At 44.6% G+C, this 15,120-nt stretch overlaps 1 protein-coding gene across 1 annotated transcript; it reads right to left on the reverse strand.

Moving 5' to 3' along the window:
* Positions 1 to 2,460: 2,460 nt before the first annotated feature.
* On the reverse strand, positions 2,461 to 5,637 carry KCNE4 (potassium voltage-gated channel subfamily E regulatory subunit 4). Its single transcript, XM_032278030.1, has 2 exons — positions 5,095 to 5,637; positions 2,461 to 4,547 (listed from the first exon to the last, which is right to left on the reverse strand). The coding sequence occupies exon 2, from the start codon at positions 4,522 to 4,524 to the stop codon at positions 4,012 to 4,014; it is 513 nt and encodes a 170-aa protein (XP_032133921.1). The 5' UTR covers positions 4,525 to 4,547; positions 5,095 to 5,637; the 3' UTR covers positions 2,461 to 4,011.
* Between the last annotated feature and the right edge of the window lie 9,483 nt (positions 5,638 to 15,120).

Consider the following 15,120-nt stretch of genomic DNA (forward strand, 5'->3'; position numbering starts at 1 on the left):
AACTGAGGGTCCACTGGCTGCTATTTACACCCTACCTCCCTGCATTTCAGGCACAGCCTGAGCCACAATCCTGGCCAACTGGCTGATAGACAGCTCTCCCTCCAGCCCTAGATTCTGCCTCTAGTCCCATGACCCATGATATGTCCTGTGATTTTCTTCAGCACAGTGTGCAGATTTTAAGGTAAGGGTATGAGGTAAAGCTATGCTCTGCCTAAAGCTGGAGTGTAAGTTACATTTTAAGCTCAATGTTCTGTTTGTTCCCCAAAGTTTAGGGTCAGAGCAGCATTTTACAGGATGATAAATTACCCTTGCTTAGCTGAGCCCTAGAAGTGCATGTCTGACCACGAAACCCTCCAATTGCAGCTCTGAAAAGCACCAGGGGGTCCACTTTCCACCCAGAATCATGAGCCAAGAGCACTCATTCCTTGGCCTGACTTCAGCCTTTCCCGGTAATTTTGATCCCATGATTCTACCCGTGAAAGAAATCTTTTACTGTGTAACATCCCTGCCTGACTCTGACGTACAAAGGTGTAATTAGAACAGTGTGGAGCAGGCAGGATGATCTATTTACCTCATCCCTAACATTTAAGTGCTTTCAAAATATGTTTTTAATATCTTAGGTGCACAGGGCCAAATTCCCTTCTCAGTTTTTCACATGCATGAGTAAATCCACACAGACTAAACCCCTTGGGCCTTAGGTTCTGCTTAGAAGTTCTTTTTTTTTTTTTTAAAGAAAATAAATATTCCATTAAAACGACAAAGTGTACTCTGCATATTTTTAGGACAATTAGAGTTCAGAATTCCCTCTTCTTCCGCCCAGGGCTTAAAAAAATAAAAAATTTCTTAACCATTTCCTTACAAAGAATGACATTCAACTGGGACAAATGGAAAGGCTGTCTTGCCTTTTAAAATAATCTCATCTTACATCATCAAAGTACCAACTGGTGGATCAGGACCCTTGATATTGTTTGGGAAGTATCCAGACTCTCCCCTACTGTTGCCAGGTAAATTCTTCAGGCAGACAGTTACTGGTGAACTGTATGGAAAAGTTTACTTGAAACAGAAAAGCCACGTTCACAGGAAAGAGAAACATAAAAGTCAGGATACTTCCTACCATTTGCTTGATTCAAAAACAGATCACGCAAATAAAATCATGAAGAAGAGACTGCCGCAGGCTGGCTATACTCAGCCTGTGGGCAAGAGATATAGAAAGACCAAGTGGGAGGGGCTGGAATCAGTCTCAGTCAGGAGGGGACCAGGAGAGGGAGGAGAGTCACCCCCAACCCCACACTTTGTACTTCACTGCATTGGTAAGTTTGTGTTGCTGTCTGCACAGCAAACTTTTTGCCCGTTAGCCGGTGCTGCGGGGCCACACGTGTGGATATTTGCCAAGACAATATGCACGTCAAACGTTTTCTTGCAACCAAGCTTGGAGCAGCATCTTAGCGGCAGTTGCCCTATCACTGCATGTTCAAAGTCCAAAGGCTCCAGAGCCGCCACATTTAGAAAGAGGAGTCCATGTAAGATCACCTGCAGCTTGTTTTCCATTCATTACAAAGCATTTCAAAGGATGAAAAGCCAATCCTCACTCACTCCACGGTTCAGACAGAAATAAGATATGCCCTCAAGAGATACTGACTTGGAAGGGAAGCAAAATCCAGAGATGGCTTGGGAAATGTGTCTGTGATGTCTTAGAAACTAAGAATTACATCAAAGAATCAAAGAAAGAATTCACCACTTCCCAGGAGGGAAAAAAAAAAAAAAGTGTTTATTTAAATTAAAAAATACTGTGAAAATTACAAAGTGTTAAATACAAAAGACAATTCTATACAACTCAATAGAATAAGAAGGAAGTATATACATCACTTTTTAATAGGTGCAGATAGACTTGCACCAAACTTCAGAATTAAGCAATGGAAAATGTGACAAGGCACATGTCCGTCGCAGTGAAATTTCAGAATTCAAGTGATTCCAGGCAAGAGGCCAAACTTAACTTGGCTTCTTTCAACTTAAACAGCCCCCTTTGGAGTAACTCCACGCTGAATTTTAAAGTGACCGGAGGGCCTTTTTCCCCTAAACATAAATTTCCTTTAGCTGTATGTCAAAGCAGACTGATAAACCTGCTCCTACAGTTAACCCTTCCGTGGGAACAGTAGTGATTGCTGTGTGTCCAATCCATGTAGAGTATTTTTCTTTAAAAAAAAAAAAAAAAAAAAAGTGGCCAGGTATGGTGGCTCACGCCTGTAATCCCAGTACTTTGAGAAGCCGAAGTGGGCAGACCATTTGAGGCCAGGAGTTCAAGACCAGCCAGGCCAACATGGCGAAACCCCATCTCTACTAAAATTACAAAAAAAACTTAGCCAGACATGGTGGCAGGTTCCCATAATCCCAGCTATTCAAGAGGCTAAGGCAGGAGAATCACTGGAACCCAGGAGGTGGAGGTTGCAGTGAGCCGAGATCGTGCCACGGCACTCACTCCAGCCTAGGCGACAGAGCATAACTCCGTCTCAAGAAAAAAAAAGTTATTTTAAATAGAATTAAGTTTGACCTTTTACTTCCTCCTTGTCTTTAAGGGCCTGATGAATCTGCAAAGCTGTTGACCACAGGAATACATGGAGACATTGGGAGCATTCCTGTGTGTTTTTCTTTAGACTTTGGTTTCCCTTAGCTGGGAGTGTTAACATCACACATTCTCCAGAGAACTTTAGAGGAGAATGTGGTGTCTGCCTCTTTGCTTCAATCCTGGGAAAACTACAGCAGGGGTGGGTTGGTAGCTTGCCCTGCCTTCCCCGGTTATATGTATTCTGAATCTCCAACTGCTCCTTTAAATCAGTGGATCCTTGTTCAATCGAACTGGCCAAAGAGGAAATGTTTGGTCCAAGCTTCCTCACACCAGGCTGTGGAGTATTTATCATAGAGCCCTAAAATCTAAAGACATCCTCCCAGCCCCCTGGGGATGAAGATAGTCAGGAGCCTCCTGCAGACAGCGAGCCTCTTGATGACTTGCCCAGGACCACACAGCAAATGAGCTTCAGGGCTGGGGATCAGAAAGCACAGAACTTGGAGCCCAGCTTTGTGCAATCTCCGCCTGAGTATGCCCTTCTAGGTCTCAGCTACGTGACAAAATACCACATTATGTCCTCTCCCAGCTCAGAAAACTAGGCTGGGAAATGGAGCAGCAGCAGCACTAACGGCTTGGCCTTGTTCAACCCCACCTTATGCCTTCCAGAAAGATAAGGAAGAGTCCCCTGAACTACCATCGGGAGTGCAGGTTAGATCCTGGGGAAGCTCTTCTGATCCAAAGAATATCATGCCAGCATGTGATGCCGCATGGTCACAGGTCAGAGTTCAAGGTCATAAGTTAGACAAAAGGTCAATATAGCAGATCATCTGTTATAACCCCAGCCAATGTTAACAGGTTTAAAAGTTACTTTTTTTTTTTTCTTACAGTGTGCAAATGGGCTGGGTTCAGATCTCCAGCTTTCTCCCGTCAAAAATCCTCCTCTAATCCAAAAGAAGCTTGTAACCCACTGTGAAGGAATGCCACAGGTACACAGTAGAGATACTTACAGCCAATCAGATCTAGAAGGACAAAGCTCTAGGCAAAATAGCAAATCACAACTAGTCCCTCCGCATGTCCTAAGCATTTGGCAGCCCTGGGAACAGGCAGGCCCTGCAGGAGTTACCCAGGGCGTCCAGTGAGAAAATGGCAAGCCATGCCGCCAAATTCTCAACAGAACCCCCAACACCCAGACCCCAAAGTCAATGTACACGCTGCACATTTCCATGGCTTTTTCAGTGGAGGGTGCAAACCACAGGCACCTTGCAGACTCCTTGGGGCTGCTGGCTCCGGCTAAGCCTAGCCCCCACCCCACCCCAAATCAGGGGCTTGCAGAGGGTCTCTTCAAAGTGGCAGCCACACTGCGAAAGTGAAACCAGACACTCGCAACATGTCTTTCGTGTCTCTAAGGGTGCTGGCTGATGGAGCCACCGGCGGGGGTCCCGAGGATGCTAGGAATTCTGATGGATGTTCTCCGAGGACCCTTCGCTGCTTTCGATGGGGGGCGTCTCCGAGGTCTCCTCCAGCTCATCGTCTGCGCCCTCCTCCTGAATGGTGAGGTGCACGTCCGGGGAGGAGGACTCGGAGCTCACGCTGTCCCCTTCCATGGAGCAGAGGGTGCAGGACAGCGCGGGCGCCACGCTCTCCTGCAGCATGTTCAGCATCAGGGGCACCTGCACCGACCTCAGGCCCGACACCACGGGCAGCGGCTTCATGGCCTCCCCCCACAGCCGCTCCTCGTCTTTGTACAGCAGCAGGAGGCTGGACTTCTTCTCCCGCCTCTTGGATTTCATGTAGCCCAGCATGATTCCGATCAAGAAAACGCCGTAGAAGGACATGACAACCAGAACGTAGAAGTACTCGTTGCCGTTGCCGCTGCCGCCGCCGGGAGCGCGGGACTCCAGGGGGCTGCTGGAGGCGGCGGTGCCGGGGTGCGTGCTGTTCAGAAGCTCCATCTTCAGCATTGAGGCTGCCTGCACGGCGGGGCCTGGAGAGAAAGCCGCAGGTTAGAGCTCTCCTGCGGGTCCTGGGCACAGAGAGGAGGGGGAGCACGAGGTTGCGGAACTGCAATACCAAAAAAGCTTAAAAGTGCATGAAAGAAGTCGCATCAGAAGTTTCGCCAAACAGCTGACAGGAGTGAGCTATGAGGACTCGGAGTGCCCGAGACAGAAGCCCGGGGAGGGTCACTGAGAAAAGTAAGAAGGACTTTTTTTCTTTTTCTTTTTTTTAAGTGTACAAGTCAGTCCTATTTGCATTTCACAAAGTGAACAGTATTACTTTGATATTAAAAAAAATCAGTGTAAGACAGGAGCATAAAGTAAATAATATCTTTAAAATTAGGAAACATATTTTAACTGAGCAGAAAGAAAGTTTACATTGTGTTTCCTAAACCCAACTATTTTTAATTCAAAACAATGTTTCCTTCGAACAAAGAAAAGCAGAAAGAAAATAAAGGGAAAATATTCATCTATTAGTTGGGAAAAATATCCCTCTTTCAAATGTTTCTGAAGCAAAGTGTAGCCTTGCTCACTTACCAAGGCTGACAGTTTGTCCCAAGTTTTGAATTCCCAAATCGTCCAGTCCAAGAGGGTTCTTCTGCTCTGTCCGACTCTGCGCTCTGACAGCTCCGCTGCTGCCGTTGGGATATATAGTCAAGAAGTGCGTCGTCACGTGTTCTGGGAGGAAAACTTACAACAGAGGGTGATTGTGGCAGAGTGAGCAGTAAACTGAAATCACTGCCGTTCAACTCCCTGAACTTTGCAGCTGCGAAAAGAGAAAAAGACTGGGAAGTGAGAACTGCTCCTCACACCCCAGCGCCCAGCCAGGGTTTTCAGGTGGTGGTGAGGATGAGTGAAGAGAGGAGAAAGGAATGTGCTGTGTTGGAACCGTTACCCCAAAATCCACTCTCACTGAAAATTAGCTCATGCTTCATCCAGCTCTTGGGGAATAACCATTATTGGGCTACAGGTTTTCAGAGGCAGCTGAATCCCATTATCTGGATGAAAGACAGTTGGATTTACAGTAAAGGAACTGGGGCTTTGGTTTCAGTTCTTCCGCTTGTTATGCAAATTTCATAAATCCTTCCTTAATCTTTCCACACCTCACATTCCTCGTCTGTAAAACCGCTGTGGGGGGGGGTCTTCTGCAGGTAGAATTATATAAACCACGTGACCTTTTGAGTCCCTTTCAGCTTAGCCCTCTAAAAGCAGGGATTCTACCTGCCATCCTTATCAAGATCACAAACCTATGTTTATAATAGTTATTTTTTAAAACATCTTCCAGGTTCTTTTCAGTGGTCTGCATGAAGTGGAAACATGTGGTAAAGATACTATGGGCTGGTTTTGTTCATCCTGCCATACACAGCTGCTCCTCCAAAGCCTCATGCAGAGACCATTCATACATCTCTTTGCTGTTTCTGACAGGTCAGGGGAGGAGCAGGACTATTTCCGAGTGCAACTAAGCACGGTTCAAAATTTTAAACCTAGGTAGACCCTGTGTTTAAATGGCTGCTGTGATCAAAACTGGAAGAGGAATTGCAGGCTTTGATGTCAGTCTCTCTGCTTCCTGGGCTGCTTATTCTAAGAGGCTTTCATTCTAAGTGGAAGGAAACCGGGAGGGACCCGCTCCCTCGTCTGTGGCCTGTGGATTGCAGCCAGACTGTCTTGTGGGGCCAACTCTAAAGGAAACATCTCTCATGGTTCTGCTGTAATCAAGCACGCATGAGACATCCATCTCTCCAGACTGAACATATATAGCTTCGGCACTGGAACTTTCACTGCTGCTACAGGAATCCCCTGGGTTGGCACCTGATCCTGATTCTAAGAAGACACCTATGGGAAGAGTAGGAATATTAACTCAATGCTGCTGTTCTTCCCGTTTGACTACTCACCTGTGCTCGCCCATAAATCCCCAGCTGGCACTGGAGGTATCAACCATTGACCACTCCAGCACCAAGATCATCCACACAGTGGAACTGTGCCCACATCAGTAGGCACCCTCACCATTGTGTCAATACTTAAAACCCTCCATAGCTACCTTGGCCACAGTAGACTTGGCCTTTGCAACCTGTGTCCATCATAAGCACTAGAACACTCCATCTACACCTAAGCCTACAGTGGAATGTCTGGGACACTAGAACAAGAGAGGCTCATGAAAGATATGCCTGCAGATTGTCGACCCCGTCATTGTTGATTGTGTACCTTAGAACATACGAGATTGGTCATCACCCAGGGATTGTCCAACACCAAAGACTGGAAGCTTTGAGTAGGCAGAGAGGAGGTGGGGATAGGGATTACCAGATTCAAGGAGCAGGAAGTACAAAGGCTGATTTCAGGAAGCCAAACAGAGGCTAAAGTTTTAAACAAAATAAATCCCCAAACCTGAGCCAACAGTCCCAAGGGAGTACAACCAAGAAAAGACATGAGTGTGAGGAAACATCTAGAATAAAGTCCAAAGGACAAAACAAGTCAAAGCCAAAGGAAGAATAAAACTCATCGCAAGAGTCAGGGAGGGAACACCCCAGACGAAATTCTGGGCTGCCTGCTTGGAGTCCCCGATGTCCTGATTCCCATGGACTCCCTGCATGGATGCTTCTACTAGAGTTAAATGGGGACAGGTGCAGTAGCTTATGTCAGTAATCCCAACGCTTGAAGATGCTGAGGTGGGCAAATCACTTGAGCCCATGGGTTTGAGACCAGCCTGGGCAACACAGTGAGACCCTACCTATACAAAAAAAAATACAAAAATTAGTCAAGCATGGTGGCACGTGCCTGTAGTCCCAGCTACTTGGGAGGCTGGAGTGGGAGGTTCACTTGAGACCAGAAGCTCAAGGCTGCAATGAGCTCTGAACATGCCACAACACTCCAGCCTGGGTGACAGAGCAAGATCTCTAAATAGAATAGAATAGAATAGAACAGAATAGAATAGAATAAAATAGAATAGAATAGCATAGTTAAATGAAATGATGCAAAGAAAGCACCATGTCTGGCAGGACGCGCACATTCAATGTCTGATTTTAGTCATCATTGTTAGGAGTACCCTGTTGCTCCCAAGGGCTTCAGGTTGCTTCCTGTCACGTGTGTGCCCATCTCCAGACTTTTTATCAATGCTGCTTCCCCTGTCTGTCACTCCCAGGAATGGAATTTAAGAGAAGGGAATTCCAAATTTAAAACACATAGCTCAATCTTCTTCCCAGCCCTTATGCATGACAGCGATTGTGAGGATGATGGCAGTGAATAATGGCATAAAGAATGAGGGGGAGGGGACGCATCTAGAAAGTGTACTCTGTCGGGAGAGGATGGGGCTGCACAAGAATTATTAATTATATCTATACCAGGCCTTGGTTTTAGGAAACAGCAATGTAAAAGAAATAAATCAATTTTGGCTAGCATTTCCATTTCCTGAACAGTGTCTTTTCAGGAGCAAACATAGCTTATTCTGATGAAATCCAATTTATTTTAAATGTTGTGGTTGTGCTATTTGAATTTTATCTAAGAAATATTTGCTTAACCCAGTCATGAGGATTTTCTCCGATTTTTCTTCGAGAAGTTTTATGGTTTTAGCCTTACATTTAGGCCTATGATACATTTCAATTTAATTTTTTTTCTACAATGTAAGATATGGGTCAAGGGTTTTTTGAGGGGGTTGTTTGTTTTTGTTTTGCATATGGATGTCCAATTGTTTCAGCATTATTTGTTGAAAAGACTCCCTTTCCTGTTTAAAATTATCTTGGAAGCTTTGCTGAAAATCAATTAACTTTCTATATGCAAGTCTATTTCTGAACTCTTCATTCTGTTCCTTTGATCTATCTATCTTTGCATACTATTATTCTGTTTTGAAAAATCCATTTTAAAATTGTATTTTAAATGAGTCTAAGATACGCTGCAGTTTAAATCTAGCTCGGTGTTTTTTATGTACCAAGTACACATAAGTCCTGTGAAGCCAGGTATTATTGCAACCATTTCATAGATAAAGAAACTGAAGGTCAGAGAGGCTAAGCAAGTTGCTCAAGTCAAATCACTAGTAGTAGTCAGCACTTGAACCCAGATCTATGCAACTCCAAAACCCATCCTTTTTCCACTACCCTTTGTCTCATTGAATGGGAAACAAGAAACTCAAAAAGAGTAGAAGGTGAAATGTAGATATTTTTCCAACTTCTTTGAGTCTTCATAAAGCTTTTCTTAAAAAATGTGAATTCTTACATACCGAGACACTCGCACATAAATCAAACATGCCACTACAAGTTCTTTCTCGTGAATTCATGTTACTTTAGATACTGGAGGCTGCACCAACCTCAGCACGTTCTAGAAGTTATCAGTGAAGCAGTAATACTCTTACCCTATATTTATGTTGTTCATAGTACAGCAGTTTATCTGCCTACATATACTGCCTTGATATAATTTGGCTCTGTGTCCCCATCCAAATCTCACCTTAAATTGTAACCCCCATGTGTCAAGGGTAGGACCAGGTGGAGGTAATTGAATCATGGGGGCTGTTTCCCCCATGCTGCTCTCATGATAGTGACTGAGTCTCAGGAGATCTGATGGTTTTGTAAGCATCTGGCATTTCCTCCGCTTGCACTCACTCCATCCCGCCACGCTGTGAAGGTGCCTGCCTCTCCTTTGCCTTCTGCCATGACTGTAAGTTTCCTGAGGCCTCCCCAGCGATACAGAACTGTGAGTCAATGAAACCTCTTTTCTTTATGAGTTACCCAGTATCAAGTTTGTCTTTATTAGCAGTGTGAGAACGGACTAATATAAGCCTGTTCTGGTCTTCTTGTTTTAATGTGTTGTTTTCTTTCTTTCTTTTTTTTTTTCTATTTGATCCTGACACACACTTTCTCTAGAGCTTTGAGTACTTTCATTTCCTGATAACGTCATTTTTACCAGATGACCCTGGAGTCCCTGGCCACACATCTCTGAAATTATGTTAACAGCTTCTGTGACTAAACAAAATCTATGCTGGGATAGCAGCAAGGCTGTGAATCTCATCAGATTAAACGTAAGTCTGGAGTCCAGAGATCTGACCCAGCTCAGCCTTGCTGGTGCTACGTGACTGGCTGGGTTGCGTAATTGCTCTGTGTTTCAGTTTTAGCTACCCTCAGGCATGTCAAAAGTAGCATCATGAATTGTCTCAAGATCTTGAAAAATGTCCCATAATCCACTAAACTGTCCCCATCCTAAGCAGACCAGGCTTTGGGTCTGGTAGAGTATTGCAAAATGAAATTCTCAATGCCCACCACTGGTTTTGCTTTTCCCAGAAACTAGTCTGAAAAGTTCTGTCTGGGAACTCGAGCAGTGGATCATCCATTCTAATGCCCTGAGTCACCCTCCCTGGACACATACTTCTTAGCATTCCTTTCACTAGAAATCAAACAGGGCTTGATATCTTATAGGTCCCTAATAAGGCCCACAGGCCCTCCCTGTAACACCAGCTATGCCTTGAAGGATGTGGCTATCAGGAGGTCCTGCTTAGATATCATCCAAAGGAGGTTAGGAGGAAAGAATTGAAACTCCTAAAATTAACAGTAAAGTTGGTATTAATTCACCTTTGTTATGTATTGTTCAAGCATTTTTTATTGCATTTTAGGTTTTGGGGTACCTGTGAAGAACATGCAAGATTGTTGCATAGGCACACACATGGCAGTGTGATTTGCTGCCTTCCTCCCCATCACCTATATCTGGCATTTCTCCCCACGCTATCTCTCCCCAACTCCCCACCACCCGCTGTCCCTCCCCTATTTCCCCCCAACAGACCCCAGTGTGTAATGCTCCCCTCCCTGTGTCCATGTGTTCTCATTGTTCAACACCCACCTATGAGTGAGAACATGTGGTGTTTGATCTTCTGCTCTTATGTCAGTTTGCTGAGAATGATGGTTTCCAGGTTTATCCATGTCCCTACAAAGTTCATGAACTCATCGTATTTTATGGCTGCATAGTGTTCCATGGGGTATATGTGCCACATTTTCCCTGTCCAGTCTATCATCGATGGGCATTTGGGTTGGTTCCAGGTCTTTGCTATTGTAAACTGTGCTGCAATGAACATTCGTGTGCATGTGTCCTCATAGTAGAATGATTTATAACCCTTTGGATATATACCCAGTAATGGGATTGCTGGGTCAAATGGAATTTCCATGTCTAGGTCCTTGAGGAATCACCACACAGTCTTCCACAATGGTTGAACTAATTTACACTCCCACCAACAGTGTGAAAGTGTTCCTATTTCTCCACATCCTCTCCAGCATCTGTTGTCTCCAGATTTTTTAATGATCGCCATTCTAACTGGCATGAGACGGTATCTCAATGTAGTTTTGATTCACATTTCTCTAATGATCAGTGATGATGAGCATTTTTTCATATGTTTGTTGGCCTCATGTTCAAGCATTTTTAATCTGATATTTATTTAACAAATACTTACATAGTACCTAAAAGTGTCTCAGGAATTGCTGTAAGTACTTTGCAAAGTTTTATCTTATTTAATTCTCATAAAAAGCCCTTGAGATAGGCTCTGTTATTATCCCCATTACACAATAAGGAAACTGAAGCAAAGAGTTATGGAGCAGGCTGCCCCAGATCACACGGCTAGTACATGGCAGAGCTGGCACTGGAACCCGGAGCTGGAAAAGAGAAGGGAAAATAAAACAGAAGAGAGAAGAAAAACATTGCCTCTGCCTCTATAGACCTTATAGTTGGTGGGGAAGGCAGAAAAGAATCCCAAAATTTTATGTGTAAAGTTGTGAGAGTGACAAATTTTACAAAAGAGAGAGAATGCTAGGAAAATTAATATTAACGGGGTTGAATTCCTCCAAGAAATCAGGGAGGACTTCCTTGAAGAAGCGATCCTTGAGTTGGGTCTGAAAATTGAGCAGGAATTAGCCCAGATGAAGTGAAAAGGTAGAGAGTTCTGGCCAATGGTAATCTGTGGAAAGATCCTTCAGAGGAAGAGAGTGAGGAGGAAAGAGAGATGGCAAGAATGAGGAACTCCAAAGTCTATGGGGAATCTGTCAAGACAGCAAAAAGGAAGCCGGTAGAAGATGCAGCTGGAGAGGCTCAGGTGTGTGCCACCTGGGAGCATGAGAACAGGAGACCAGGGAAGTAGAAGAGAGATTCCTGCTTTGAAGAGCTCAAGTACCAACTGGGGAGACAACCCCAAGGCCTGGGCGAGAGTGTGATCATTCAGGACTGACCGAATGCATGATTGCTGAGGACATGCAAAGAACAAACCAAGGGCATACATGCCTGCGTACAGTTAGTACCAAGGAAACCAGAGTGAGCAGTTGACTGACTTAACGAACGTGTTTGTGAATAACTGTGGGAACATGGACTTGGCTTCCAAAATTCTTATTGAGAGTTCCAGACAATAAAAATAAAGCTCTTGAATGTATCTCAACCACAATTCTCAAGAGCTATCAGTTGTGTGTTTGCAGCAATTCCTGGTCAAAACTTTGACAAGATGGCACAGAACTCCCAGAAGCAATAAGACAAATAAACCTGTCAGCACATGTGGTTTTAAAAGACAGGTATAAAAGTGCACAGATGGCAAATTCAACTGTCAAGAACTCAGATCAGGTGATGGTACAGCATAGAGTTTAAGGGCACAAGCTCTGTGGTTAGGCTGCCTAGGCCTGTCTTGGTTCTTCCTATTCGCTGTGTAACCATGGGCATATTTCTTAACCTCTCTGTGCCTCTCTTAAAGAGCTGTAAGAGCATCTATCTCATTGAGTTGATATGAGGAAGAAATGGAATTATCCACTATTGTACCTCCCATTTAGACTGAGCTCCAGGACAAAAATACAAAAGGTTTGAGCTCCTTTCCCACATCAAGAGTTTTTTTTTTTTTTTTTTTTTAATTAAAAGTAGAGGATTTTTTAAGAAGAGTCATTGTTGTTTTCTCTTCTCCCTCCTGGGGAAGATGTGGGGAAGGGGCTGCTTTCTCCTCATGCTAAGGAAGGTGAGGGGGACTTCACAGAGATCACTTGAGAGCCTCAGTGGTCTCTGTAGCCTGTGACAGAGACTCTGTAGCTGGGCACAGAGGACTGGGGTCAGAATCACACCTAGAAAAATTTGAAAGGCAAAAAACCATGTCCGGCCAGAGCTCTGGGGAGAGCTTGCTGAGTTAGGGATGCCCATGATCTCAGAGTTTTAAAGGGAAAAGACAGAAGAGTGTTTCCTATAGGCCAGTGGCTGGCAATGCAGGAATGCAGAAGGGAGACGCAGACCTGGGCTACCTGTTAGTTGATTCCTGCCCAAGGCAGCCTGGAGTGGGGTGGGAAGTCATGGCCCTGCCCACCAGTGACTTCCAGCCAGCCCACAGCCCAAGTAGTGGGAGAGAGAAGAGAAGCAGCTTTTACTCCAAATAAACTTGAAACGTTATGACCGTCCCATCAGCCTGGACATACTGATTACTGCTCTAGGGAGACTAGAGTAACCAAGGGATTACTTAAGCGTAACTAGTAAAGTTGTGACTGTGTCCCAAATTTTCATCACAGGGCTGGGGACTAACTGGCCCTAGAGAATGAGTCTGAGGAAGTTCTGGGACTCAGAGATAAGGAGTCTTTAGGATGACACCCTGCAAGGCCTGCTTGTTTATCGTAGCAAATGCGTATGTAAGAGCTCGGAACTGTGCCAAGCACACAGCCAGTGTTCAGTTTCACCAGTATTAAATGATGTTTAAAAACAATGCTGAAACACAATATTCAGGAGGACAGGAGACCAAGGAGGCAGCAAATAGGTCCCTGCCTTGAGGAGGGATACTCTAGCTTAAATTTAGGTTTAGGACCAGAAGTGACTATTTGCTATTTTATTCCCAGAAGCTAGAATGCTACTTGACCTATAGCAGACCTTCCAAAATATATCTGTTGACTGAATAGCAGAGAGAATGTGCTAAACACTCATTATAGACTTTTTAACTTTTAATTTCACAAATGCCCAATGAGGGTGATTATGAACAGAATTTGGTGAGTGCGAAGAATGAGGCCAGAAAAGTAACACAGCAGGATGAAGCAGAGCTAGGAGAGACTGTCCTACCTTCTGTTGAAATCATGCCAGACATATACTTCATTTCAAGATGCTCAACTCCTGGCCACTTCCTCTGGCCCCAACTAATCGAGAGGTCAAGACAGAGAGAAGATGTTGAGGAAGGGCTTCGGGGATTCCAGCTCAAGAGGGCAGAACCAATCCTCTTATTTAAAAACAGTGTTTTGAAGCCTTGAAAAGTTTTTCCAAAACTTTTTAAGTACCCCAGATGATAAGGCAGGATCCAATCAAAAGGTACTTCCATTTAGGTCTGACTTCTGCACTTTCCAAAGGCAATTGGTTCTAAAGAGGGACTTGGGGATTTCATAGCTTGGGTTGCCCTTGCACAAATACAGACTCAACTATGGGTGGCGGGAAGCGAGGGTCTCCTTTCCTTTAGGGACTGGCTTCCTGTTGCAGCAATTTGCCATCGTGTTTCTCCATTCATCTCCCACTAGAGACAGAGCTGAAGTCTATAGCACAGGGTAGCCCAAGAGGAGTCTCTATTTTGCCACAACTGAAGTGCTCAAGGTCAGCCCAGCTGGGCAAAAAGAATGGGCAAGTCATCAAGAAAGCTCACCGTATCAACAGCATGCAGGCAAAATTTGCCCGACAGGTACTGGATGCAATAAATCAAAGCTGGTTCTTCACATACCAGGGAGACAATTGTGAAAAGTGGCACACCGCTGCCCACAGCGAACAAGAAAAATTAGAGGCCTGGACACTGGGAGACTGAGGCTGATACCCAAGGCTATGCTGAGAAGGCAAGTATTCCTTCTGCACTCAATAAATAATTGAGACCTGCACAGAAATACTAATGTCAGAAATACTAATTCATGCTGAGTAGTGAGCATGAGGAGAAGTGAATGCTCCCTGCTTCTGCCTGGGGGGTTCCTGTGGAGTGAGGAAGCCACATGGTAAGTTGATCATTGGTCATTAGTCAGGTAGACTCATAGCTATGTGTCTTGGATAGATATTTGAAAAAATTTTAGCCAAACCCATCAGGGTCCTGACCTCATGCTCTGCCATGTTTAACCTAATTAATGACATATTCATTTGGCCTATACTGGTTTATGTACTCATTTGTTGATTCATTTATTCAAATAAACATACCTGTCCTAAAACCTAAAGCAATACATATTTTATAAAGTTAAAGGATCAAAACAACAAAAAGATAATTGCAAAGAAAATAAGTCAAGCCAGGCATCGTGGCTGACACCTGTAATCCCAGCACTTTGGGAGGCTGAGGCAGGTGGATTACTTGAGGCCAGGCCTTCAAGACCAGCCTGGCCAACATGACAAGAACCTGTCTCTACTAAAAACATAAAACTTAGCTGGGTACAGGGGTGTGCACCTGTAATCCCAGCTACTAGGGAGGTTGAGGCAGGAGAATCGCTTTGACCCCAGAGTCAGAAGTTGCAATAAGCCGAGATCACACCACTGCACTCCAGCCTGGGTGACAGAGTGAGATTCCATTGACTAAGAAAAGAAAGAAAGAGAGAGAGAAAGAGAGGGAGAAGTAGAGTGAGAGATGGAGAAAGGGAGGGG

Source organism: Sapajus apella, unplaced genomic scaffold (assembly GCF_009761245.1).
Source record: "Sapajus apella isolate SASKATOON/1434 unplaced genomic scaffold, GSC_monkey_1.0 scaffold10, whole genome shotgun sequence".
In the NCBI taxonomy this organism is placed as follows: domain Eukaryota; kingdom Metazoa; phylum Chordata; class Mammalia; order Primates; family Cebidae; genus Sapajus; species Sapajus apella.

What these genes read in the sequence shown, in the direction of transcription:
- KCNE4 (XM_032278030.1), bottom strand. Translation starts at nt 4,524, where the DNA reads ATGCTGAAGATGGAGCTTCTGAACAGCACGCACCCCGGCACCGCCGCC.